This window comes from Schistosoma haematobium (genome assembly GCF_000699445.3).
Source record: "Schistosoma haematobium chromosome Unknown HiC_scaffold_330, whole genome shotgun sequence".
NCBI lineage: Eukaryota > Metazoa > Platyhelminthes > Trematoda > Strigeidida > Schistosomatidae > Schistosoma > Schistosoma haematobium.
The window spans coordinates 24,236-51,028 of record NW_026137084.1 but is presented as its reverse complement, the minus strand read 5'-3'; the positions used below and the strand labels follow the sequence as shown (position 1 = coordinate 51,028).

Genomic DNA, 26,793 nt, shown 5'->3' with positions numbered 1-26,793 from the left:
GGACGAAACGTAGTGCTGGTATTCCCCGTTACTGTTACACGAAAATTCAGAATTACTAGCTGAATCAGATCGAGCAAAAGCTGAGACTTTTTCAAACTATTTTAGCGAAGTCTTCTCTACGTTTATTGTAACAAATACTTGTCCCACTCACACCGAGATACCAACCATGGAATCTGTACAGGTGACTGACGAAACTGTCCTTCCGTTGATAACTAACCTCAAACCTGGTAAGGCACCGGGCCCTGATGGGTTACATCCACGGTTGCTGTCATCTCTTGCGGACATTATTTCAAAACCGCTTGCGACACTCTTCAACATGTCCCTTTCACTCGCTCAACTCCCTAAAGATTGGAAGGACGCTATAGTCAGCCCTATATTTAAGGACGGTCAGAGACATATAGTATCTAACTACCGGCCTGTTAGTCTAACTAGCATAGTCGTTAAGTTACTTGAAAAGTTAATTCGGGTTAGGTTGCTAAGTTACATAGATTCACACGATCTGTTAGCTCCTGAGCAACACGGATTTCGTAACAAGCGTTCATGCTTGACAAACTTGCTTATTGCGAGGGAGGATTGAACAGCAGCCCTAGATAACGGTCTGTCGGTCGATGTAATATTCATAGATTTTAGCAAAGCATTTGACAAGGTTCCACACGTAGGTCTCATGCAGAAGCTCACGAGCTTCGGAATAATAGGTACTGTACATGAGTGGATAGGAAATTTCTTATGTGACCGCAGACAGAGAGCGAGGGTCAACGGAACGCTATCCGATTGGAAACCGGTCAAAAGTGGTGTACCCCAAGGCACCATTTTAGGCCCCCTGCTCTTCCTTCTCTACGTTAATGAGTTACTGCTGTTACTTAGGTCGTCGACATTATTGTTTGAGGATGATGTAAAAATCTGGAGAACGATAAAAAGTGCGGCTGATCATGTGGATCTTCATGCTGACTTAGACGATTTAGTTAGATGAGCTCGAGAGTGGGGCTTAGAAATCAATTCTAGGAAGAATGTGCTAATGCACATCGGTCACGGTAATAATTACCGTTACACTATTGAAAGTAAACCTCTTCCATGCGTTCAAGAGCATAAAGACTTAGGAGTAGTATTAAGTCATGATTTAAAAACAACTACGCATTGCAAAACAGACGCTGTCAAAGGTTTTCGTCAGTTATGGTCACTTCGCCGAGCGTTCAAGTCTTTTGACGAGGAAACGTTTCGAATTTTATATCCCACCTATGTAAAACCACACTTAGAGTACTGTACTAAAGCAGCTAGCCCGTGTCTGGTAAAATATACCAACTCCCTTGAGCGTGTCCAGCGTGTGGGAACGAAATTAGTGAAGGGTCTTTCTAGACTCCCTTACGATGAGCGTTTAAAACGCCTAAATCTTTTCCCCTTGTCGTATCGTAGGACACGAGGTAACCTTATACTGGCATTTCGTATCTTTAATTATGATTTGGGTGTTAATATGTCTTATCTTTTTGCTCCCTGCAGCACTAATAATCTCCGAGGTCATAGCAAGAAGGTTCATAAACCACGATCTAATAAACTTAAAGTGGGGTCCCGTTTTTCTCATCGAGTAGTCAATGATTGGAACGCCTTACCCGAACAAGTGGTATCAGCCCCATCAGTGAATACTTTCAAGGAAAAGCTGGACCTTCACTGGAAAGCAGTGGGTCAGGATTAATACAGGTTCATCAACCTATTATCCTTATTACTGAAGACTGAAGACTGATCATGAATATTGAAGGGAGTGTTTCGTTCTCTGTCATTTTTGCTGGCTGATGGGAAAAATGAAAAGTTTTCTATGATGGAAACGCCATTCCATCATGGCAGTGTAGTGCACTCAGCAACGACGGAAGAAAAATACAACATAGAGAATGTCATTCATACAGTCTAAATTATTCGAAAATATCTAGAACCGACAAGCTAAATAAGCGAATAAAATACCGATACTGCTGAATACGATTTATTTTATTTTATTTGAACACACAAAAATTGGTACAAGAGTGCGCCAAATATATATGCGTTACACAAAACAATTAGAATTTAAAGAGAAGGAAAAAGAAAAAAAGGTAAGGAGGGTAAAAAAGAGAACAATAGTGGAGAGATTGATGTAAGGTAGTGTAATAATAATAGTGGTAATAATGGGGGAACGGAAAGGTACAATCAGAAGAAATCTTTCAGGTAAAGGAGACAGAACCACTTTTTATGAAGAAAGTAAAAGAAGGTTACAGCAGGATCGCCACTGGCTTCTATTCTGAGCCATATTTGATAACGTCTCTAGCCACTGTGTAGCACCATCTCTCGGACCCCAACCAGGGAGTCGTGAAGGACCAACACAAGCCAGTCCTTTGCAGCTTTCTTTCATGCCACGACACCATGTCATATACTGACCACACCTCCGCCTCTTCTAACCAGCCCAGAGTCGGCAAATAATGCACGACGTGCAATTCTCTGGGACGACATTCGTAGAACATGTCCAAGCCACCAAAGTCGATGTTTCAAGATGGTGACACCAATTGAATTATCATCTCTGTGCCAGAACACACGATGCCGAACCTCTGCATTACTGACATGATGTTGCCACTGAATGTCAGCAATCCTTCGGAGACAGCGATGATCAAACACAGAGAGTCGTCTAACATCCTCAACTCGGAGAGGCCAGGTTTCACAAGCATGGAGCGAAACTGCTCTCACCGACGCGTTGTAGATCCGATCTTTTACAGCCAGACTAACATCACGAAGGCGTCAAAGATGGCCCAGATTGGCATAAGCCGCTCTGGCTTTCACTATACGTGCATTGATATCATCACTCACACCCCCACCAGCACTTATGCAGCTACCCAGATACACGAACTTCTCAACTACTTCTATCTGCTCACCATCCAGGGTGAGTACAGGATTAGGATCCTGACAGTCTTGTAGAAGTACTTTGCACTTCGAAGGTGCAAAGCACATGCCGTACCTACGGACATTGATTACCAACTGATTAAGTGCGGATTGTATGGCTTGGGCATTATCGCACAGTAAGACAATATCATCTGCATACTCAAGGTCGAGTAGTCTTTCTCCAGGCAACGGATTCACACAGCCATTACTTACATTCATCAGAGCTGTTTCCAGAATGTCATCGATGGCAAAGTTGAAGAGGAATGGTGAGATTGGGCAACCCCGTCTAACCCCACTGCTCGAATGGAACAATGGAGAGAGGTGGTTGTATGCCCTCACTCTGCATGAGGCGTTTTTATATAGGGCTTTTAAGATGTTAATAGACTTCTCAGACACACCCTTCTTCAATAGACCATCCCAGAGAATAGTCCTGTCCAACAAATTGAAGGCAGCCCTGATGTCAAGAAACACTACGATTCTTGGCCTTTGATAAGTATGACAGTGTTCTAACGTTTGGTGGAGGGTGAAGATATGATCAATACATCCTCGACCAGAACGAAAACCAGCCTGCTCCTCGCGAGTCAATCTTTCTCGGGTTTTGAACAACCTACGAAGTATGACGGAAGCCAATAGCTTGGACGCAATCGGAAGTAGACTTATCCCCCGATAGTTGTTACAGGAACGACGTGAACCCTTTTTAAAGATAGGAACAACTATCGACTCATTCCTTTATGTTAGTACACTCTACGATACACTTAGGTAACTCGTAAACGTGAAATTTACTCCCAGCCGTGTGACGAGTGTTGTTACATACACTAGTCAACATTATTATTATTATTATTATTATTATTATTATTCACAAACATCTTATGGGTACATAAGTGTTCCGAAGAAACCATTTCGGGTTTCTTCAAAAAATGCAATAGTACACTATTTTCAATAATGTCAGCATTATACTTGCCATTTAAAAAAATTGGAGCAATAATAGTAGAATATTAATAATAATAAATCGGGTCTGTGTAATTGAGAAGAATATTGAATTGAGTTTAAAGAAGGAAATGGAGAAAATAAGGGAATAGAAATAAAGGAGACGTGAAATACGCAAACAGTTTAATTGGCGTGTTTATGAACATAAAACAAGAACAAACAACTATGTATATACCGTCAAATTAGTAACAAAAAATAATTAGGAAAAAACAACTTATTATTGTAGTAAGATATGACGCTAGAATAAATGTTTGTGCAGTTATAGTTTAGAGTGATGCTATGAAAGTTACAATTAAATGAAAGGATAATAAAATATCAATATGTATGAGTCATATATGCATAGTGAAGATAAAACGGGTCTGAGAATTTAATTTAAGTGTAACACAAGTTATTGTTTTAATTACAAACTTCGTAATCTTAAGAATAATATTTATTTAGGGGAAAGAAGAGAGAAAAGAAGTGGACACTTAGTGAAAAGTTTTGATCCATGATAAGAATAATAATTGTGTAATGAATATCAACCTCACAAGGAAACCATCAATTGAAAAAATAAAATACAAATCCGTTAAAGCACTCGGATGAATACATTTAGATTTATGTAATAGTATACAGAGTGAAACCGGGTATTAGTATAAATATTTGTGCAATAATAATTAAGATTGATGTTATGAAATTCAAAATTGATTTTAAAGGACAATCTGGAGTTAAATATGTTTAGAAGGATAAGAAGATACAAAAAGAATATCTAATGTGTCGGGGAACTAATAATGATATTAATAACGGTAATAATGATAAACATGAACATAAGCAGACTTCATATATTAAGATAAAGAGAAATAAAACAAGATAGATGTGAAAAGATTTAAAGGTTTTATTTTGCTTTTCAAGCAATCAAATGGATGATGGACCTTGTTTGTATAAATCATTATTGAATACATTGATATTCAATAGGTGACATAATCCACTTTCGGAAAGAAAATCTTCAAGCAGACTTCTGAACCGGGTTGTAGTTTCACTGCAACGGAGGTTCACTGGCAGTCTGTTCCACATGGTTGAGTAGCGAATAAGGAAAAAATTCTGACGTAAGTTTGTGTGGGTTCTTGGAATCGCTAGAATATTCTCCTTATTGCGTAGATTGTGGGATGATATCGTAAGGTATGAAGGGGTGGATGCCGAGGAGTAGGAAATACCGTTAATAAGCCGGTAGATAAAGGCAAGATTTAATTTGATACGTCTGATCCAAAGAGGTTCTAAGTTGAGTTGTTGACATCTTTGGTAATAGTCTTTGTTATCGGAATACCCCAGAACAGCTTTGGTGAACTTTCTTTGAACACCTTCAATTCTAATCAGGTCATTATGTCTACAATTACTGTAAACTAAAATACCATATTCGAGAATGGGTAAGATACATTTTCTGTATGGTAACAATCTCGATTAGATATTATTGAAGCTTATCATTATCAATCCGATGAGCTTTCTAGCTTTGGATACTTGAGATATAATGTGTTCAGAAAAGTTCAGACTATTGCTATATCTTAAACCCAGGTCGTGAACAGTGTTGAGAGGTTTGAGTGTATGTGTCTGTACAGTCAGATTTAAGTTAAGACAGCGACCAATGTGAATAAATCCACTTTTGTCAACATTAAGTGGCATATTCCACGAAATAGTCCATTCGTACAACTTTTTATTTCCTCTTGGATTACCGCTGAAATATAGCTTTCTTTCGTGGGAGAAGAGAATTAATAAACTACTTTCAGGTCATCAGCAAAAAGGAAAGGCTTACCATACTGAAAGAGGGAACACACATCATTGATAAAAAGGAGAAAGAGTAATGGACCAACCACACTTCCTTGTATAACCCCACTGGTTACATCCACAGGTTTAGAGTAGCAAGATCCAAAGCGAACGATTTGGCTACGTTCTTCTAAAAAAGCTTTGAGCCAAGATAAAAGGGGATTCTGTATGCCAAATGAAGAGAGTTTTAAAAGAAGAAGTTTGTGTGAGACACTGTCGAAAGCCTTACTGAAATCGAAGTAAAGAACTATCACTGACTGACCAACATCTCTTCTCTGGGTAATTTGATCAAAAAACTCCAGGTGTGATGTGAAACATGAGCGTTTAGTCATAAACCCGTGTTGGGATGGGCTGATCAGACTAGCCGAAAGTAAAAATGGTAGTAGCTGTTTGTGGATGATTTTTTCCATGGTTCTTGAGGGCACGATGTCAAATTAATTGGCCTATAGTTAATAATATCACTACGTGGTCGTGTTTTGAATCTAGGGGTGATAAGGGATGTTTTCCATACAGATGGATAGGTCCCATATTCCATAGATAGATTGAAAAGCTTCAAACAAAATAGTGGAAATTCTCTACTTCCATATTTCACAAATGATGAAGGTATCCCGTCAGGTCCACCATCATAAGACTTTTTCAGGGCAGCTATGGCCTGCTTGATGTTGGAGGGTGTAAAATCAATTTTCGACAGATGTCTGGATGTCAGCATTGGAAATGTAATGATGTAGTTTTCAGTCCCAGTTTTGTAGCACTGCGAGAAGTGCTTGCTGAATTGTTCGCATATAGTATTCGGGTCGTTAACAATGCTTCCGTTAACTATGAAGAATTTAGTCGTACCAAGGGAATTTGACTTTACACGGGATTTAAAAAGTCGAAGTATTGATAGTTCTGGGCTTTTACTACGTAGAGCTTTATTTTCTATATTCATGAAATACTTACGTTTAGATGAAGCATTTCTGTCGATTAATTTAATTATACTTTGAAGTGCATATACATCATTCTGCTCATAGTAGCGGTATTTTAATTTCCTCAGCTTTCTTTTAAAAGTATTTTGGCCCCTATTAGCATTATAAGCCACACGGCCAATAACTGGAGCAGTGCGGTCAAGACAATATATCAGGTTGTGGTATAGATTGGAAAGCGCAATGTCAACATTATTTGCGGTAAAATAAGTTTCCCATGGTAAACATTGAATGAGAGTTTCAGTCCGTTTCCATGTTTGTTGATCAAAATGTCTGCTCTGGTACGTCATTGAAGCTTTAGAGTTCAATTGTATGGCGTTTAAAGAGTGAATAATACTCAATACAATTCTATGGTCACTCATAAAAAACTCATGACTGGTATGCACTGAGATAGAGTCTATGTCGATTGAGTAGAAAACGTAGCTGATCAGTTGCATGCAACCCATATATACTGGTGAAGAAAAATAACACTTGTACTGCTAAAAAAACCCAAAATAAATAGTTATGTGGGTCTTCGACACTGATGCTGACCTCATTAGTTTTACTGGGCACATCTAGCTGAAGGCACTCGGTCACGCGTCTACGCCACATCACAAGTGTGTAGGCCGTACTACTCATCCCTTGTAACTGCTGGTCAGCTTAGACCAGACGCTTTTCGACTTATCGATAGCTCCCCAAATATATATTTGAACTCCTTCATTTCTGACTTCTGATTTACCGGGTTCGTATACTTCAATTTTAAGGGTATAACATGTAAAGGCGATGCCAAACTACGAATACCTGTGGCATCTTTACATTATTTATTGTGTCAAAAGTTTATATAAGCAGTTGTAGTTTGTTCAGATACACCTAAAAGGCTGGTATGTAAAAAACAGAGAGTTTACACAAAGGCAACCATATCTTGCATACTTTGCTCATGAAAAGAGAGAGTTCCAGAACATTACGTGCCACAATTAGGTATACTAACAGTTAACGCAGCAACTAGTTTTCCTAACGAATACGAAATACTGGGAAACATACAAACCTGAAGAAGAAATTCCAGGAAGATAATTTTGTGGCTGGAAATCATGTAATGTTTTTGATATAAATGAAAGTGCATGGAATGGTGTAATAATTAGAACATGCGGTGATCCGTATAAACGAGTAATGATCACACACGTTCCGATTTCATAGTTATGCTTATTGAAATTAAGAGCGTTTTGCGAATACTCAAACAAGTCAACATCAAATGCAACGAATATATGAGGTTGAAGATGGCACAGGTATTCAGTGTTTGTCAACGCTTTTACCAGTAACACCTTCTAATGTAACTCGTACCCACCAAGATAAATCAAAAGACAGAATCGAGGAGATCAGAAGTTGTATTTGACGATTGCCACTATATCGGAATTGTCTGATCTAGTCTGGCTAGCGATTGCAGTAGATGTTGAGCACGGCGTTTCTACACGTGATCTGGTGCGGATGCATGACCGAGCGCCTTCAGCTAGGTGAGTCCACTAAAACTAATCTGGTCAGCATCCAGTGTCGAAAACTTACAGAGCTATTTATTTTGGGGATTTATTTACCGGTACAAGGTAAAAATTTATTGCTCTCGTTAGTATAATCATGTACGCGCCCCGCGATATATCTCGTTTTCCTCTTCTACTATTTAATTCCTCTTTCAAGTGTCAGTTCATCTTATATTTGTTTACAGAACACTAAATGTACTGAAAATGAACATTTGACATTGAAACAGAGTGTTTATGCTCACTTCAGTCAAAAGTCTCGCCTACAATAGAACGTGAGTTCTAATATTCCAAATATTTTATAAGTAACTGCTATGTGGATAAAATATTTAAAACAATTCTTAAGGTCACTGGTATTTTTCGAATTGGTTGTCACGGACGCGGTAACAGGTTCGACGTTTTCACAAATAAAGAGTGGTTTGTTATTAACAAGTCGTATTCAGTGCATTTTTCCTCAGTTTTTCCTCAATTCAAAATTGATGTCAAACAACGAAAACATACCTCGAATAGATCTAGAAAACTTTGAAGATCCCCAGTTTACAGACTCTAAGTATGTCCTAACCAGTCCGAGATCACTAGAAGCTTGTTCACGTTTAAAGATACTCGTAATTTAAGTCATTATATTTGATATTTTTTAGCCTGTGGATCTTTTGCACAAAAGTAGAGCTGAGTTCCTTGAACGTTTTAAAAAACTTCCACCAAGCAAAATTGAGGAATTGTACATAAGAAGTGAAGAAAAGAGAAGAGGTATTCCTATTATATGTTTTATTTTGTTTAGATAAGCTTGTGAAAGCTAGAATAGAGAGGTGGAAGTTAGTACATGCTGACTGTCCAAATGATCGTGACAACCCTCCGTTTGGCGAAACTCATATTATGGGTGGTGAGTCTTAAGTACTTAATCAAATAACTGCGGAAGTTTAGATGAAAATGAAATTTCACACAGTGGAAGGTGAGACGATTCATGGTATACATAGTTGTGTATTGTTCTTTAATGCTTAAGTTTCCTATAACGATTGAAATCGATTCCTGTCCACGCTAAGAGAATACATTGTCTATGACTGAGTAATTTTAAGAAGCATCAAAAGAACCTCAAACCTTTGGTTTTCAAAGAGGAAAAAATTGAAATACCTGGATGCACTACACAACGGATGTTTTCTTGTAACTTTCAAAACAATAACCTAAAAATCTTCATGCTGTAACTCGGGAACTAAAACTTTCATTTTATTCTCTACAACTCCTATTGGAAAATAGTTTATGGTTTTGAGATATATTAGAAATTGGGATGTAAGTTGTGCTATCACATGCGTTAGGATTTTACCGGTCAAAGTAATGGAATTCTCCTTAGTTAATGGTAGCTTACATGATTTCTAATGTTTAAAAAATATTTCTCAGTAATTTTACTGAGGCAGACAATTTTTGACTTTATATTTGGGTCTAGTTTTCGTTTAGAAGAGGCTCCTGAGAGAAGACTGTCCCGAAATAGTCTGCTATAGCCTCTATCTTTTCCTGATCATACTCTATCTGTTGAGGTCCACGTCCTTCCTTAATTAGGTTAGAAATCCTATGCTGCGTCCTTATTCCGTAGAATTTTATGTACGAGAATTGTCTCTTAGGCTGCTTGGTTACAGGTTAGGCCAACTGTTTTTCATATTTTTACTGAGCTCCCTGGATTGTAATTTTACACTTATTTTGTACCGACCTGTAGTGCTCCATCGTACTTGCTGTGCCAAGACTGGTGGAGATGTTCCAACATTTTTTCTTTTGTTTTAGTAAACGTCGAATATCCAGGGATAGCCATACTTCTTCTTTGGGACTATCCAGTGTATAAATGGTTGAGTAACTTGATCGTATAACTGCCGGAAATGAGTCCATGTTTGTTCTACTGTTGCCCCTGAGTTAACTATCCAGTTTTCAGCCGAGGCTGAAGAGTTGATCACCTTGGTGTCTGTCTTTCATATGTTAGGACGGGTTGGTAAAACTGCTTGACAGACCATCTCGGTCACGAACTTGTGTAAGATGGCCGCATGGTCGCTCCTCCCCAAAGGTAGGAGAAGAGTTATTTGACTGATCATCACCGTGTGTGAAGATTAAGTTCAAGAGAGATGAAGAGTTTTGTAGGTCATATCTCGTGGGATCTCTAATGCTCTGGAATATAGCTAGGAGGGTTGTGGTTTCTAACAATTTACGCCCAAATGATACTGTTGATGACCATACTCTTATGTTTCCGCAATTTATAAACTGTGCATTAAAGTCACCTACTATAAGGCTCTCACCCCTGTTACACAAGGATTTAAGTTTGCTTAGGAGGAAGTCATCCACTACACATTCTGGACTGCGGTATACTACAACTAGTTCAACACCATGCCGTTTACATTTTATCCTACAGCGCACCAGTTTACATGTACCTGAGTCGTATGCCACTGCCTTGATACCTCGAATGGCTAAGGTACTTTTCGTGTCCAGAATAACCCCACCATCCCTACAGTTTAGTCCATCAATCCTACTACCATACACTTCTGACGTTAACCATGCCTCTGAGATGGGAATGACATCACGGTATTCTGTATTCATCATAGTTTTGAGCTCTGCAATTACAATATGTAGGCTGAGAGCATTTGTGTAGCACACCTTTAATTCTGTGAAGAGCTTTACGTTGCCGCCCATAGTGGTTTTGGGGTTGTTTTGTTCCAGAATATTACCATATGAAAACGCTTATGCATAAGGTTTTTTCACCGTTTCACTTACTTATTTGCGCTGGCCGCCAGCCAGCACTCTCTAACTCACTCTGTTCTGGGCCTTCCTTTCCCGTTCTATCCGATTTTTCTCCATTATTCTCATGTCCCTCTACGTCTCTCGGCGTAATGTGTTCTTTGGTCTTCCTCTTTTCCTTTGGCCTTGAGGATTCTATGTCAGGGCTTGTCTTAAGACGCAGTTGAGTGCTTTCCTCAATGTGCGTTCTATCCACTTCCAGCACCGCCTCCTGATTTCTTCCTCCACTGGAATCTGGCTTGTTCTCTCTCACACTAGGTTGTTGCTGATAATGTCTGGCCAACGGATCCGAAGTATTTTGCATAAAAAACTGTTAATAAACGCTTGTGTCTTCTGGATGATGGCTTTCGTAGTTCTCCGGGTTTCCGCCCAACACAGTAGAAATACCTTGACTGGTCGTTCTGGTTTACGATAATTTCCAGTGATTTTCATTGTTGTGTTATACAATTGTCTAATGTTTCCTTCTTTTACAGCCTTTTTCACTGTCATTTCTAAGTCCTCCACATATTTACGTTTGTGAGTTCTGATGCTCCTCTTCTTTTGCTTGTTTACTCCTGTGTATCCAGCTTGTGCCTTGGCTTTTTCTGCTCTTGTTCGGTTGGTATTGATTGCTGTCTTCTTGTTCCTCCTCTGTTGAATCTTATCCAGTGTATCAACAATGATGCATTCCTTATGATGGTGATTATTGTGGCCCAGAACCTCATGACATGTCGAAGTTATTGCCCCTTTTATCCCTTTCTAGTTGTTTTCCATAGTAGTTCTCTCTCCATTAAGTAGATGATGAAAGGCCTGGAATCTATTGCTGAGGGTTATCTTGGATTTGTTTAGTTGGTCAGTATCCCGAATAACAGTCATATTAAACTGTCGTGATGTTGTTCGCCCCGTTGTCCAGTACTTCTTAAGTATCAGCTTCATCTTGGCGACCAGCAGATGATGATCTAATGCTATGTCAGCCCCTCTGTTGGCTCTCACATCCTCCACTGTCCTCCTGAACTTTATATTGATGTAGGTATGGTTGATTTGGTTCTGTGTAATGTGACCCGGTAAGTTCATGTGGTTTTGTGTATGCGTTTGTGTGGGAATATAGCGCTGTTTATAACCAGTTTATTAAAGGCACATTTTCGTCCCCTTCTCTAGTCCATGTCGTCCCACCATGTCTTAATATCCGGTGTTGTATATCCCGACTTTGGCATTTAGGTCTACCATCAGTATGGTCAAGTATTTTGTTGGCACTTCTCGACGATTGACTACAACCTATCATAGAATTGATCTTTAGCGTCTTCATTGTTGTTGTTGTTAGGCGCACAACATTGGATGACGCCCATTTTATTGTCCTCTTTCTTTGTTTTGAACGAAGCTTTGATGATTCTCGGCCCATGAAATTCCCATCCTATAAGTGCATTTTGTGCTTGTTTTGATAGCATCAGTGCAACTCCTTGTGTGTGTGGATCATCTTCATTTTCATGGACGGAGTATAACAGCAGCTTTCCTGAAGCTAGTCGTTATTGTCCAACCTGCTTCCACTGTGTTTCTGTAGCAATTTGAATGTTTCTTCCGGTCTCCGACACTGTACGAGCATTCCATGTACCTAAATTAATGGTTGCTCTGATTGTCAGAAAGGGCATCAGCCTCGTAACTTCCGAAGGAACTCGGCTTTCACCATGTGGTATCATAACTCTTCTAAATGAAGACTTTCTAACTCCAAGGGCAGAGTTTAAACTGTTTGAGTTATTTTTTTCTGGTTAGCGTTTATATAGCGAGTTAATTTTCTGCGGGATAGGGTTGCTAGCCGCATGCCCAACCCTCCTCATTTATCCGGGCTCGTGACCGGCAACGCAGAGAGGCTCCAGGTGGAGTTCTCCGTTCCGGTGGCGCTCATTTATTTTTACCTTTGCCGATCGTCTCTTAATATGACCAACCAGGCTCCAATCCTCACGGACATATATTCCGGGTCCAGTCAGTTCTCATCAATTTTTCAGCATTGAGTTTCACCCCTCAGCAGAAGCAAAGGTAACTTTTAAGAGGCGGCTTTTCTGGGTACTTACAGAATCCAATTTTTGTCTTATTCTGTATAGCTCATGGATGTTAACTCCTGCTACTGTTTCTGGAAGTAGTTTGCTTATTAAGGACTTAATGTAGCTGAGGCCGTGTTTACATCTAGCCTTTGGCTGCTTAAGAAAATGACTGACCTGTCAGCGAAGTTCGTGCTAGCAAGTTGTGGAGTTTCATTCCTTAAAATCTGCCCATCCCTGCAGTCCGATTCAGAGTCAGACGCGAATGTCTCGCTCTGAATCCTTCCGTTTTCTTTTCTGGGTGTAACTATAGGCCAATCTTCATCGACTGAGATGGTTGGACCGCGTGTTACCTATGTCTGAACACCGTTTACGACGACGCGCAATGCTAACAGGTGTTGGAGACGGTTGGAAAAAATTGGGGTGGCCAAACAAAAACGTGGCATCAATCTGTAATGTCACTAACTTCTAGTCATAGCCATGTTGGTAGATGCAGACTACTTGGTTGGGGTCCACGTGACTATCGCGACCATTGGTTAAAGACTCTCGGTGATATGGCTCCGAATCAATCACAATGGCGTCGGTATGTACACACTTTGTCTTTACTTAAACCGTAAGATTAAACTTGCTTCTTATCTTTCTTTCTACCAACTATTTCTTTCTTCCTGTACTATATTCTTATACACAATCTTTCTTTTACACATTACTGCTATTGAAGTGACTACTTCTATGAATTTAGTGTTAATGTTTCGTGCTAACTAGGTATGGCAACTTAGAACGATGTATATATGTGACGGACCCTACGTTGTAGCTGACCGACTGACATCATCTACACCACTTAGGCTTTACTCCTCCATAGTCTGTTTTGCGTTGATATGTGAATCCGGAGCTGAAACCGTCGACTCACATATCTTAGGGCTCCCTATAATTTGTTTCTTCTCAGCATGATTTTCCATTTTTCTTGTAACCATTCCCACATCTGTGTTTTTGTTATCCTCTGCGTTATTAGTGTCCACCTTGACGGTTTCATTCAGGTTCATAGCCGGACTCATGATAACGCTCACTGCTCCCTCGAAAACTGTTCATCTGCTGCTGGCTGTTTATCTGAGGGAATCTTTCTAGGTATGTTTAGCAGCTCGATCGCCTCAAGAACTAGCAGAGATTTTGTAGAGCAACATGCTCTGCACAACCAACGTGATGGTGACTAGATTCACCTTTATTTACAGCCAATGTGAGTCCGGTGCACACGTTATGATATCACGCGTCACAGTTGTCACATTGCATTCCATCCTCGACCGGTAAAAAGCATGCAGGTCTACCACAATGATGTTTTACTTGCACCACTAAAACTTTAGTGATCTCACAGAGAGAACAAGAAAAGGAAATCTCCTAAGGCGCAAAGAAAATAAACAAACAGGAAACCTGATCTCTAGAATAAGTGTTTTTAAGGTCTCAAAGGTGATAGACACTGAACGCAAAAAGATGAGACTAATATTTTACTGTAACTGAAAAATCCGACTAGAATAAATACAAAAAACCTTTTCACCTTGGGTTACAATCAATACTAAAAGGTTTATTCAACGAAGAAAAATACTACTATTCCTTCTGTTTCGCGCTCGCAAAAAATTACACAACTTTAGCGAATCGTATTAACTCAGAGTCCAAACGTTTCACAAAAGCTGCTGTTTGATGGTTCACTAGTGATCAAAGCCTCCATATTAAAAGAATTCTGTGAATTTAAAATAGTCTAGAGAGAAGCTACTCATTCTAAATAAGCTATAACTTCGGAGAAACAAACAAAAATTAGATGTAGGCAGAGTGGAGTTATATTGTATGGTTATAATAGATTAAAACACAACATGAAACATTTACTTGTACTGTAAATGTATTAATTATTCATCATACATTACTGCTATTTATCTACCTACAGTCAAAAGGCACAAACATTTCATAACTGTCATTATAGAAGCGTGAATTATTCTGGTTGTATAGTGTACTATTAGTTAGAGCGGATTGGATTATAGCTCTCAAATGTGGTTCTATTCTACTCGATATTTGAACGAGTTTGAATGTTTAGATGTTTATAACTGATTCATACAGTAATGCTAAATTTGAAAATTTGTTTTGTGTTGTTTAGTTCAAGCAGATCTTTTTAATGGCTAGGATAAAATGATTCATATGTTTTTATCTATCACTTTTGTCTAGTCGAATTCAATCTTTAAATAAAAATAACGAAATTTAATTGCACTTCATATTAATTAAAAAGAGCCCATAAATTTGTGACCAGTTAGCTTCAATTGTAAGAAATTGCCACTGGATTGACTAATACCTCATTTAATCTGTGGCGAAAACACCAAGAGGTAGTTTCTGGAAACTTTTATTTCCAAGCATTACTGCATAAGGATTATTTACTTGAGATGTATGCTTTTCTTAGCGATTAACAATAATATTCTTTAGAATTTCAGGTTTGATACGTAGAACTTCGTATTTGGTATTTAACCTTCATCTGACTCCAAGTGACGCGAGTGTGTTGTTGATTAAGAGATTTCTATTTCAACTGATTCCCCTCTAATGGATTGATCCGTTGAAATGGTTTGATAACACATTCCGAAAACTCATCTTAAATGAGTGATTTTATTATCAATGAAAGATTAACCAGAGGAAAACTGTATGGATATGAAATGAAAGTTACTGAAGGGAAACATTCAAAAGCTAAATTGGAAGCTAATGTTTTTAATTTCTGTAGTGAGTAAAATTACAAAGCCCTGTCTTATTTCGAGAATCTTAACAAACACAAATACCTCGTTATTAATTTCAAGATTTTAGATAAGTAATATTCAGTCTTCAGTCTTCAGTAATAAGGATAATAGGTTGATGAACCTGTGTTAATCCTGACCCACTGCTTTCCAGTGAAGGTCCAGCTTTTCCTTGAAAGTATTCACTGATGGGGCTGATACCACTTGTTCGGGTAAGGCGTTCCAATCATTGACTACTCGATGAGAAAACGGGACCCCACTTTAAGTTTATTAGATCGTGGTTTATGAACCTTCTTGCTATGACCTCGGAGATTATTAGTGCTGCAGGGAGCAAAAAGATAAGACATATTAACACCCAAATCATAATTAAAGATACGAAATGCCAGTATAAGGTTACCTCGTGTCCTACGATACGACAAGGGGAAAAGATTTAGGCGTTTTAAACGCTCATCGTAAGGGAGTCTAGAAAGACCCTTCACTAATTTCGTTCCCACACGCTGGACACGCTCAAGGGAGTTAGTATCCTTCACCATATTGATCGGTACAAAGTAGTACTTATCCACAACAATATAACATGAAATAAAATGCATCATGAGGTAGAATTACTTTAGATTAGTTACTACATTAGGACTTGAACATCTGAATTTGAACGATTTGAGTGGTAATTTGATCTTAATTTATGAAAGGATAAATATCTGTTACTAATAATATGCTGATAAATAACTACTGCTCATCTTGAACAATTAAGAAATAAGCAAACTAGTATAGAATTTTTCTGTAAAAGTAAACAGTGAGTGGCAGATACATTGCCTTTATAGACTGTAAGAGTCTCAACATATTGTAACCGTGAAATTGGGAACCTATCATATTCATGTATTTATTTCTATTAAGCATTTTGTCACTTTCGAAGCTACAAGGAAACACATATATTTATTATTTATCCTATCATAAATTTTCAGTTATACTATTATTATTTCAGTATTTCGTTAGATCATTTCGAACTATCTGGAGTTCAATTTTATTTTATTCCATCGATAACATCATTATTTTAAATCGTTTGATATACATCTTAATTATTTCTTTCATCTGTGTTGGTACGATGTTACATTTCTATCTCATACAAATTTGTTCAATTGTCTGTGAATAAATTTAAATATTCAACATATATCTTGGTCAATTATTGTTATTTAAGTTACTTTGAATTATTTACAATATATGTCTGATTATCAAAATATATTCAGACAGAATATTAAAAGGTGATTTGTCGTTTTCTTTGATTTATTGGACTTAATTTTCTTATTTTCAGAAATTCAACTTCTCATTCATCTCCTGGAACTTTTCAAAATTTGGTCAACCTTGAACCAAGTTTATCTAAAAAGTATTCATATCTAATTGAGAAACTACAACCTACGGTAGGTAATGCCATACTAATCAATATTCTATAACGGTTTTTAATAAAAAAAAATAGTTGAGTTGAACATTTATTTAAACAAGCACATACTATGGTTTTGCAAATCACGTAAAACTATATTACTTTAAAATTACAAAATATTTCCCTTAATAGAAATACATTATTTTAAACTAAAAAGTCATGTATTTCTGAAAATGTATTCAGTCAGAATAATATCTAGTTTTAACCGAAATATTCTTACGGTCAATATATCATTGATTGCTTAATGTTTGTCAAGGTAACTTAATAGTTGAATTCATGAATCGATTTAAAACCAAGCCACCATGGAAAACCTGGAAACAGTGGACGACCATTTCATTTTATTGTGGGACTCCTCAGCAGTGCGCATCCACGATCCCGCTCGCGGGATTTGAACCTAGGACCTTCAGTCTCGCGCACGAAAGCTTAATGTCTAGACCACTAAGCTGCCATCCATTGGTGCTAATGTCTAACTTCAACCAATCCACGAAATTGCTCCGCCGTCCAGGTATTGAGGTATTGAGTTTCTCTATGTACATAGTTAAGATTTCATCCTAATTGGAATACTTACTTGAAGCTATAAACAATTTACTTATTGAACTATAAAATTATTGAAGACCAAAGGTCATTGTCCAGTTATATGATTTTACACTGGACGTTCACTACATCATACATTTTGGAGTGATCGTTGCTAAAAAAATATATAACCATCGAATAATTGTTTCCTAAAATCCAAGAAATTTAACAAAAATGGATGAATTTCATGATTACAGAATCTTAATTTTCAGGAAATATTTAATGTCACTTTTCCATCAATTATAATAATCTATACTCAGTCAGTCAGTCAGTAACAATGTAGAGCTTCATACGTATGTACATCAGTTCGAGTTGCTATACCACATTAGCACAGAGATGCAGTTGTCAATTCAAATCCCATAGTGGTAAAGGTGGTAAGAGTATGAGCAGTAATCAGGAAGATTAAGGTTTGAAGATGTTATTCAGGGAGTATAATCCAATGAAATAAATTTGGAAAGAGAAAAAATGGGGACATGAAGAATTCAGAAGATTAGAATTTTGGAGAACACAAAGAGTAGATGCAACTGCCCCATTGCAAACGATTTTGAGCCATTTCATTCAAGGTCTCCAACCATCGGTTGCTATCATCTTGTAGTACAATAATCTATATTCACTCAACTTGATATCAATTAATTGTTCCCCACTTTTGTAACTTGTATATTCATTCTTATCTACATATTCGATTTTATATTGTTATTTGTTTTTCCCAGGAAATTAAACAAATTGAATTAATGCAAAGAAAATATCAGCAGAATAAAATTGATTGTCTATCATCAAGTGGCTCATTATCAAGAAGTCTACAAAACTTGGTTCTTGTTGGTCAGGCAAGTGTTAATTGTTATTTTAATTAGTTTTAACATTATTATTATAAATTCGAATATTTTATTTGGTAAATAGTTCTGCCTAATGGAATTCATCTGTTACATTTTTCTTGTTTTATGGAAACATTTTGTAATACCATTATTATGTCGTTTTTTTTATAAAATTTAACAACTTTTATTCAGATGATTATGAATTCATGCTATTCTGCTAGAATTTTTGTTCATCATTTTTCAAAATGATAAAGGGAACTATGTGTATGTAACCACTTTTGCATTTTAAAAAAGCGTACTCCATCCAATAGGTAAATGAACTAAGATCACAAAGACTTTATCTAAAAAGATTCAGGGGACACTGAGCTTATCTCTTCTAAAGTGCTACTCCTCTGTAGAAATACAGTTGTTCTATCTCCACTTTTATTGTTAAAAATATTCATGTAACCCCTTAAGATGTTAGGCTTTTCGAGTCTTTCTTCGTTTCAAGGTTGTCCGCTTCAGTACTGTACTAGTGTTTCTCTTTATGATTAGTTTGCGTTTTGAAAGCAAAACAAACGAGTGGGTGATTAAGTAAAGTAATTAAACATGAGGATCAAATTACGGCCTACAAACTTGTGGACATTAAAAGCTAATAATCGTAGTAGCTCAGTTCCCATATCTACCAACACAGAGTATAAGAGTACAGCTGTTGTTGATTAGTAACTAAATAAAGACAGATCAACAAATTCAGAGTGACTTCAAGGGGTAAAAGTTTGAGTTCAATACACTTGATAGTTTTTTAAGCTTATACAATAACTCAAAGTCTTAGAAGCTCAGTTTGTGATGAGAGATACGGCGTAAATCTAATTTTTCCTGTTTCTCAATGTAACTAATTCTTGGCTGTAATATAAACTTAGTCATTACTGTCATAATTCTATCACCAATAAACGTCCATTAAACATACTCATTGATATATTCATATGAACTCAAAGTTTCATTTGAACTTCTGGTAATTTGACGGATTTCTTTTTCAGAATTTTAAATGATAAAAAAATATAGAGTACTTGTGAGCAGTTGTTTAACATCTTGTTCCTTTTCTTCTCAGAAATCTTTGAGTAATTGTTACCATTTGACTATTTTTTTAAACCTGAATTTTGTATCCTTAGTACATATTTTTAATTAACCTGAAGCTTTCTACTTAAAGTAATCGCAAAGCTAAACTGAATACTTTGCAGTGATAGTAATGGATAAGACAAATTGATCAGCCTCGAAAAAATTAATCAGAAGAATTCATTCTAATAATTCAAGAATCAATGAATTATTAGCGAATCCTTCAGGTCATAATATACCACCAACAACTCAAGCATTTCTGAATAAGATACAATAACTATCTAATATTTTCATAACCTACTATTGATTTTAATTTTTAATGAAACCTTCCATTTTTAAAATTTACACTACGAACAAAATATAAATGATTGATAAATATTCAGTCAATAATTATATTTGTTACTATATCAACTAACCTTTAAAAAATTGAATGGTTGTTACGTTGTTTAATGTTTTAGGCATCTAGACCACAATCGGCTATTTGCCGAAAATCTCAACATGATAAAATGAGCTCCAATTATTTGAAAAGTACGGAGCAGCGTTTAACAGTAAGTCTTATATGTCCTTTTAAACTTATAGAAATTTATTAAGTAAATTACTTTTCAAGATGTATTGCATTTAAACTTAGTATGTTCTTTGATTGCATCGTGAAATAATAATATTCATAAATGAATTAACTAGAAGGATTATTTGTTTATTTATTTATTATTTATTATAAATATCTTTATTCAATATTATACTTTGGTACAATATAGAATTCTCAGCACAGGGTATTTCAACAAGTTACTTACGCAAAAAAATACAGTAACAAATACAAAAAAGGTTTACAAAAATAAACAACCGAAAAACTGTACAACTTTACAAATTAGCGACATGTTAAGAATGCAGGTTATTGGCTAGGTTAACTCTAACAACCTGTTCGTCACAGAGTATATTTGCTAGGTAAGGTATTATAGAACTTTTATACTTTTGCTTGCATGCATGGATTTTTATGTAATTACGTCTCATTCTACCAGAAGATATACAAGGAGAAAGATAAAAGTGAAGGAGATGGTTAGTATCTGATAAAATAACACCTGGCAGGAGTTTGCATGACTTTAGATGTCTATCCACAACCATATTAATTATAACCTCGAAAGATTCACCACACACCTTGAAAACTGCCTTCAGCACTCTCCGCAATACAGCAAAGTCTTTTCTCAAAAGCCCGGGAAAGAATAATGGAGAACAGTAAAGAATAATAGGTAATATGCAAGGATTGACAAATTGTAAGAGTAAATGACGAGTAATCCCAAGAGCATGCAATCTCTTTATGTAGTAATTCAGACGGAAAACCTTCGATAACAATAAAACTTGAGAAGACCAAGAGAGATTAAAAAAGGTAACACCAAGATAATTGACCTTCGACACTGTGTTTATCAAACAGATTTCAATCGCACAAGCATTATGGAATCCCAATATGGTGTTTAGATTCCGTTCATGTCTCATGCTAAAGTTAACAGATTGACATTTAGACGGATTAAGTATGAGACCATTAACAACAGACCACCATTCAATACGATACAAAGTCTCATTCATTTCTACGGAATGTAAAGAGGTAGAAATCGGCATACATACAGTGAAATCGTCCACATATTTCACAAAAGTGTTTTTGTGGAAGATGGCAGATTATTTAGAAAAGAGACAAAAAGTGGTGAAAGAACAGCTCCTTGTGGTACACCTTCATGAGACAGTAGAGACTCTGAACACTTTCCTCCAAACACAGTGTACTGTTTCTTCCAGAGAGGTAGGAACATAGCCAGTCGGTTATCCAGCTGTCAGTGTTGACGCTGATTAACTTGTTAAGTAAACGTTGTCTTGGTATAGAGTCAAAAACTGAAGTATAGTCCAGAAAAGCACATCGAACATACTTCTTACCCTTTTCTAAGTTGAACACTATATTGTGATGCAGAACAGCAACAGCATCTAAGGTGCTTCTTTTGCATCTGTAAGCAAACTGCTACGGATCAATATGCTTTTTTATCGCAGGCTGAAGTGGAAGTATTAATAATTTTTCGACTGTTTTGAGGAAGTGTGAAGCTATTGCAATAAGTCTAAATTTCACATTCTTATCACCAGATAATTTCTTGGATACAGGGATTATCTTCATCTTTCACCACATTTTCGGTATGATATTAGATGAGAAGGATCTGTTAAAGATAGTCATGAATGGATAACATAAGACGTCAGCACATTTTTTGATTGCTACTGTCTACTATGAATTCAATAATAAATTATTGTCATCTTTCCTTGGCCTTTTGTGTAAACCTTTATTCTTTTACTTTTGAGTTCAACTGTTATTCCTTCTTCTAGTTTCGATTTTAAAATTTATTCTATTTTCACAGATTGAAATCATGAGTCAGTTGAAGCTACTCCTGGAGTTCTGGTGGGAAGCCGTTACCAGTGGAGTTCAACCAGGTCTGTTGTGAGAAATCAGCTCACTGAAGACAATGGTATATGGTGGCGCAACTTCGTGGATTGGTTGAAGTTAGACATTAACACCGTTGGATGCCGGCTCAGTGGTCTAATGGTTAAGTGCTCGCGCGCGGAACCAGTAGGTCCTGGGTCCGAGTCCTGTGGGGTGCGGGATCGTGGATGCGCACTGCTGAGGAGTCCCATACCAGGACGAAACGGTCGTTCAGTGCTTTCAGGTTTTCCATGGTGGTCTAGTTTCAACTGACTTATGATTTCAATCTGTGAAATTTCTAAAATCTCCACAAACCCCTTCTGATAATTATTCTATTTTGACAATCAAGTTATTATTTTCAGATAAATGTTATGTATTGAAACCTATCCAATTAAAGAAATAACAACTTTTTCGTCCAATAATACCTATTACCCATTGGTTTTCAATTATTCTTTAACCTACATCAAACAGACATTTAAAAAATATGTATATATTGGCATGTTGTTGCATAACTCTGAGAATAAATTGATATTACAAAATGTGTACTATTGTATTTGAACCTATTGATCTAAATATCGTGTACTCTGCATAAAAACCTAATGATCCTAAATTCTTTTTTAAAAATCTTTCACGAGGTAACGAACATGCTCTACTGTGAACTGTTATACTAGAATAAAATAGCTATTCAATACACCTTAATTTTTAATAATTCTCTTATATTTATATGTAACAAGAACTTTCAATAAATTAATTTCATTTCTTTTTTTTTTACAAATAGATTTTATTTGTTTTTTTTATTCGATTTTCCTGATGATGTTTATGGTTTTTACAATAGTGGCAAGTGTTTTCAACTGAAATTCCGTTTTATTTATTGTGATAAAGCTTGTAAACCTTTTTTTCAATCAATCTTACTTTCAATATAGTGAAAATTTCCATTTTGACATTTGGTAAATAAAGAAGGAACTAATCGAGCGAAGAGATTTCTTTTCAATTAGTTTTTCATCATGGCTCTACAATAATATATACATTTATATAAAATATACAATTTATTTATTTATTTAAACACATAAACATTGGTACAAGGAGGCACCAAATAGATATGTGCCACATAGATCATTTGAATTGTGTGAGGGCTGGTATACTACCCGGGTGCCCAGACCGAAGCAGGTGGTTATCTTAGGGGCCACTCCCGAGCCTTTGACCTAAAGGTCTAACCCACAAGGCAGTGGAGCATCATGAGGAGATGCAGTCCCATGGTAGCCGGTGACCAACGATTGGTTCATACGCCATTTGTCCCCTCAGGGTACTGGAGCCCATGTGCACCATTGGTTTGGAATCAAGATTTTCCTGCTCCCTGGGTGGGCACAACCCGGTTAAAGCGCCGGAAATTCGCTTTTCGTCCTCTCAATCTCATAAACAACACCCTCTCCACAAGAATGCAGTGAGTAGGACTTCCCTGGCAGAGGCTGTATACGCGTGGCCGTGTGAGGGTATTTCGAGAGGGAGGGAGGGCCCACCTCACTCTTGGCCATACCAGAGCATTTGAGGGCGAGATTTACGTAACGTATCCACTCGATGAGTATTATTTCATTATATATATTAGTGTACAGCCATGATGAAAAACTAATTGAAAAGAAAAATCTCACATTCATTTTGAATTATATAATGGAAGAGAAAATATTTTTGTAAAACTCAAAAAGTATAGTTCCTATTGAACATAGTACTCGATCAATATTGGATACAATCATTTAGTTGGTTTAGTAATGAAAATATCCTCTGTTGTATTATTTGTAAATATAAATTTATTGTCTCAGTAAAAGGTGTTTATTAATTGATGAATATATATTTAAATTATTTATTGTATGTTATATGTTAAATATTCCCTGTTTTCGAAGTATATATTTATTGGTATATTTATTCTTAGCGTAGGGCATCACATTCATCACTTGATAAAGAAAGACAGTTTTGGAAACGGAAACAAACTCAAGAACGAATGCAAAAGTATGATGTTATTTTAAAAAAAAATCGATTTCGAATGTGCAAATTTTTCTAGTCTTTCGGTAGTTAACTGTATCATCTGTTTAAGTGGTTTTTTATTATGGAGATTTTACATGAAACCAAGGAATACTGGTTGTTTAGGTTGCCCTATTTAGAAACTTGTTAATAATATACAGCAAAATACAAGAAATCACTGATGAATATGGATTTAGACTGCTCTTTATCACAAATTATCAAAAGTTTAAAATGTCAACTCTATGCTTTCACGTTGCTGCGTTTTATCTCTGTTGAACTCTTGGCTATAATAGGAATCTAGAAGTACAGTGAAACACTTGTCCAACATTCCTCCGTTCACTAGCTATTATCAACTTGTGAGAAATGTATTTTTTAATAATGATATCTGGTAAAGGGTAAATATTAAAGTTTAGAAAATAATTTGAAGAAAAACGTGGTAGTCTTGCCGTAATAGCTCATTGTGAATACTATTTTATGAAAGTAATTAACATTGTTTTTTTGGTTTCTATGAGCAATACTTTGTGTGTATATATCACCCCGCTTACTAGTAGAATGTTTATACTATAAACACAGGAGTTTAAATCTTTTACAATTACTTTTCTGTTTATCATGTGCACACTAATTTGTGCTCGGTGTAATGATCACATTTCTGTTTAGTTCTTTATTCTCACACAATCATTTATCAAATTTTATGAACGATATGGATTTAAGTACAACTACATAATAACCCTATGGCTCAATAAGAGTAGATGGGTTAATTTTTAATTGAGAGATTGACTTTACAAACAATTATCAACACGTAGGAAACGTTAATTTTTGCATAATATGAAAACAAGACTTATCATATGAACAGTTTTGAAATATGATGGGATGCCTGTTTATTGGAAAATATTTATTCTAGATAACCACTAATAAAAATAACAACAATTTTCTACATGAGTACTGCAACTCAATAATCCTGTACAGATTTATCGAATAAGTTTTATACCATAATAACTGTTAGATAGTATTCACTTCCCTGAACAGAAGTTACTTACTTACGCTTGTTACCCCTTATAGAGGAGCATAGGCCATTCACCAGCATTCGCCATCCAACCGTGTCCTGGACAATCCTTTCCAGCTCCTTCCAGTTGTTATTCATCCTTTCCATATCTGCTTTCATTTCCCGACGTAATGTGTTCTTTGGCCTTCCTCTTTTCCGCCTTCCTTCAGGATTCCAAGTTGTCGCTTGCCTCTTGATGCAGTCTGATGATTTCCCCAATGTATGTCCTATCCACTTCCAACGTCTTTTACTAATTCTCTCTTCAGTTCAAAGCTGGTCTTTTCTCTCCAACAGTTGACTGTTGTTGATGGCATCCGATCAACAGACATTGATTATCTTGCGTAGACAATTGTTTGCAAATATTTGTACTTTTTCGATGATGGTTGTAGTAGTTCTCCAAGTTTCAGCTCCGTACGGTAGAACTGTTTTGACGTTCGTATTAAAGATTATGACTTTAACGTTGGCTTTTTATTTTGAGTTTTATATGTTATACAACTGTAGGAATGCAGACCATGCTTTGCCAATCCTTGCCTTTACGTCTGCATAAGATCCTTCTCGTTCATCGGTGATTCTGTTCAGGTACGTGAAAGACCCCACCTTTTCCAGAGCTTCTCCATCGAGTGTGATTGGGTTGATGTTCTCTGTGTTGTGTTTGAGGATGTTGCTTTTTCATTTGTGTATGTTGATGCCTACTGATGCGAAGGCTGCTGCTACAGTGATTATGTTGACCTGCACTTACTGGTTTGTGTGGGATAGAAGAGCCAGGTTATCTATGGGGTTTAAATCGCCTAGTTGCGTACAAGCTGCTTATTGTATTCCGTGCCCTCCCTCAAATGTGGAGATCTTCATAATCCAGTCAACCTCCAGAAGAAAGAGAAAAGGAGGAGAGTAGGCAGCTTTGCCTGACTCCGGTCCTCATTTAGAATACATCTGTGAGCTACCCTCCATGAATGACTTTGCAGTGTAATCCATCATAAGAGTTCCGTATGATGGTGACAATCTTCTCAGTTACATCATAGCGTCGAAGAGGGTTCTATAAGCTTCTCCTATCCACACTGTTAAGGAAGTTGACATGTAGTGACGAGTTCCATTCGAACGATTGTTTAAAAATGATCCGTAATGTTTCAATTCGGTCTGTACACGATCGATTCTTACGGAATCTGTCCTGTTGATCACAAAGTTGGGCGTCTACTTGATATTTCATCCGGTTCAGCAACACTGCTGAAAACCTTTCCTGGTACTGACAGTAGTGTGATGCCTGTGTCGTTCCCACATTTACTCCAATCTCCTTTCTTTGGCATCTTGATGAGATATCTTTCTTTCCAGACTGTTAGCACTTGTTCGTCCTCCCAAATCGTCCTAAATAGAACGTGGAGCATATTTGCAGTGGCTTCTATATCTGACTTCAATGCTTCAGTCGGTATACTGTTAGGTTCTACTGCTTCCCCACCCTCGATATGTCTGACGGCCATCCTGATTTCTTCCGTCGTTGGTGGAGTGACTTCTATAGGGAGGTCTGTAGGTGCTACTTCAATATCCGGTGGATTCAATGGAAATAGTCTATTTAAGAGTTCCTCGAAGTACTCTACCCATCTGTTCTTCTTTTCTTGAATCTCAATGATTGAATTACCTTCTTTTACGTGACTGGTCTCTCTGGTTTACTATATTTCCCCGTCAATTTCTTCGTTGTGTCATAAAGTTGTTTC

At 36.8% G+C, this 26,793-nt stretch overlaps 2 protein-coding genes across 2 annotated transcripts in view; both read left to right on the top strand.

The window, feature by feature from the left end:
- Positions 1–8,619: 8,619 nt before the first annotated feature.
- On the top strand, positions 8,620–8,937 carry MS3_00010695 (uncharacterized protein; the record flags this gene model as incomplete). The annotated part of the gene is made up of 3 exons (XM_051219092.1): positions 8,620–8,745; positions 8,779–8,887; positions 8,924–8,937. The coding sequence occupies 3 exons, from the start codon at positions 8,620–8,622 to the stop codon at positions 8,935–8,937; spliced, it is 249 nt and encodes an 82-aa protein (XP_051064010.1).
- Positions 8,938–9,013: 76 nt separating this feature from the next.
- The window catches only part of MS3_00010696 (uncharacterized protein), a gene marked incomplete at its 5' end in the record, with an annotated part of 31,215 nt that continues 13,435 nt past the window's right edge, over positions 9,014–26,793 (top strand). Inside the window, 6 exons of the mRNA XM_051219093.1 lie at positions 9,014–9,020; positions 9,062–9,089; positions 16,984–17,089; positions 18,393–18,506; positions 20,045–20,134; positions 23,957–24,033. Of these exons, the coding sequence (XP_051064009.1) occupies positions 9,014–9,020; positions 9,062–9,089; positions 16,984–17,089; positions 18,393–18,506; positions 20,045–20,134; positions 23,957–24,033 (422 nt within the window). The remainder of the gene's footprint in view (positions 9,021–9,061; positions 9,090–16,983; positions 17,090–18,392; positions 18,507–20,044; positions 20,135–23,956; positions 24,034–26,793) is intronic.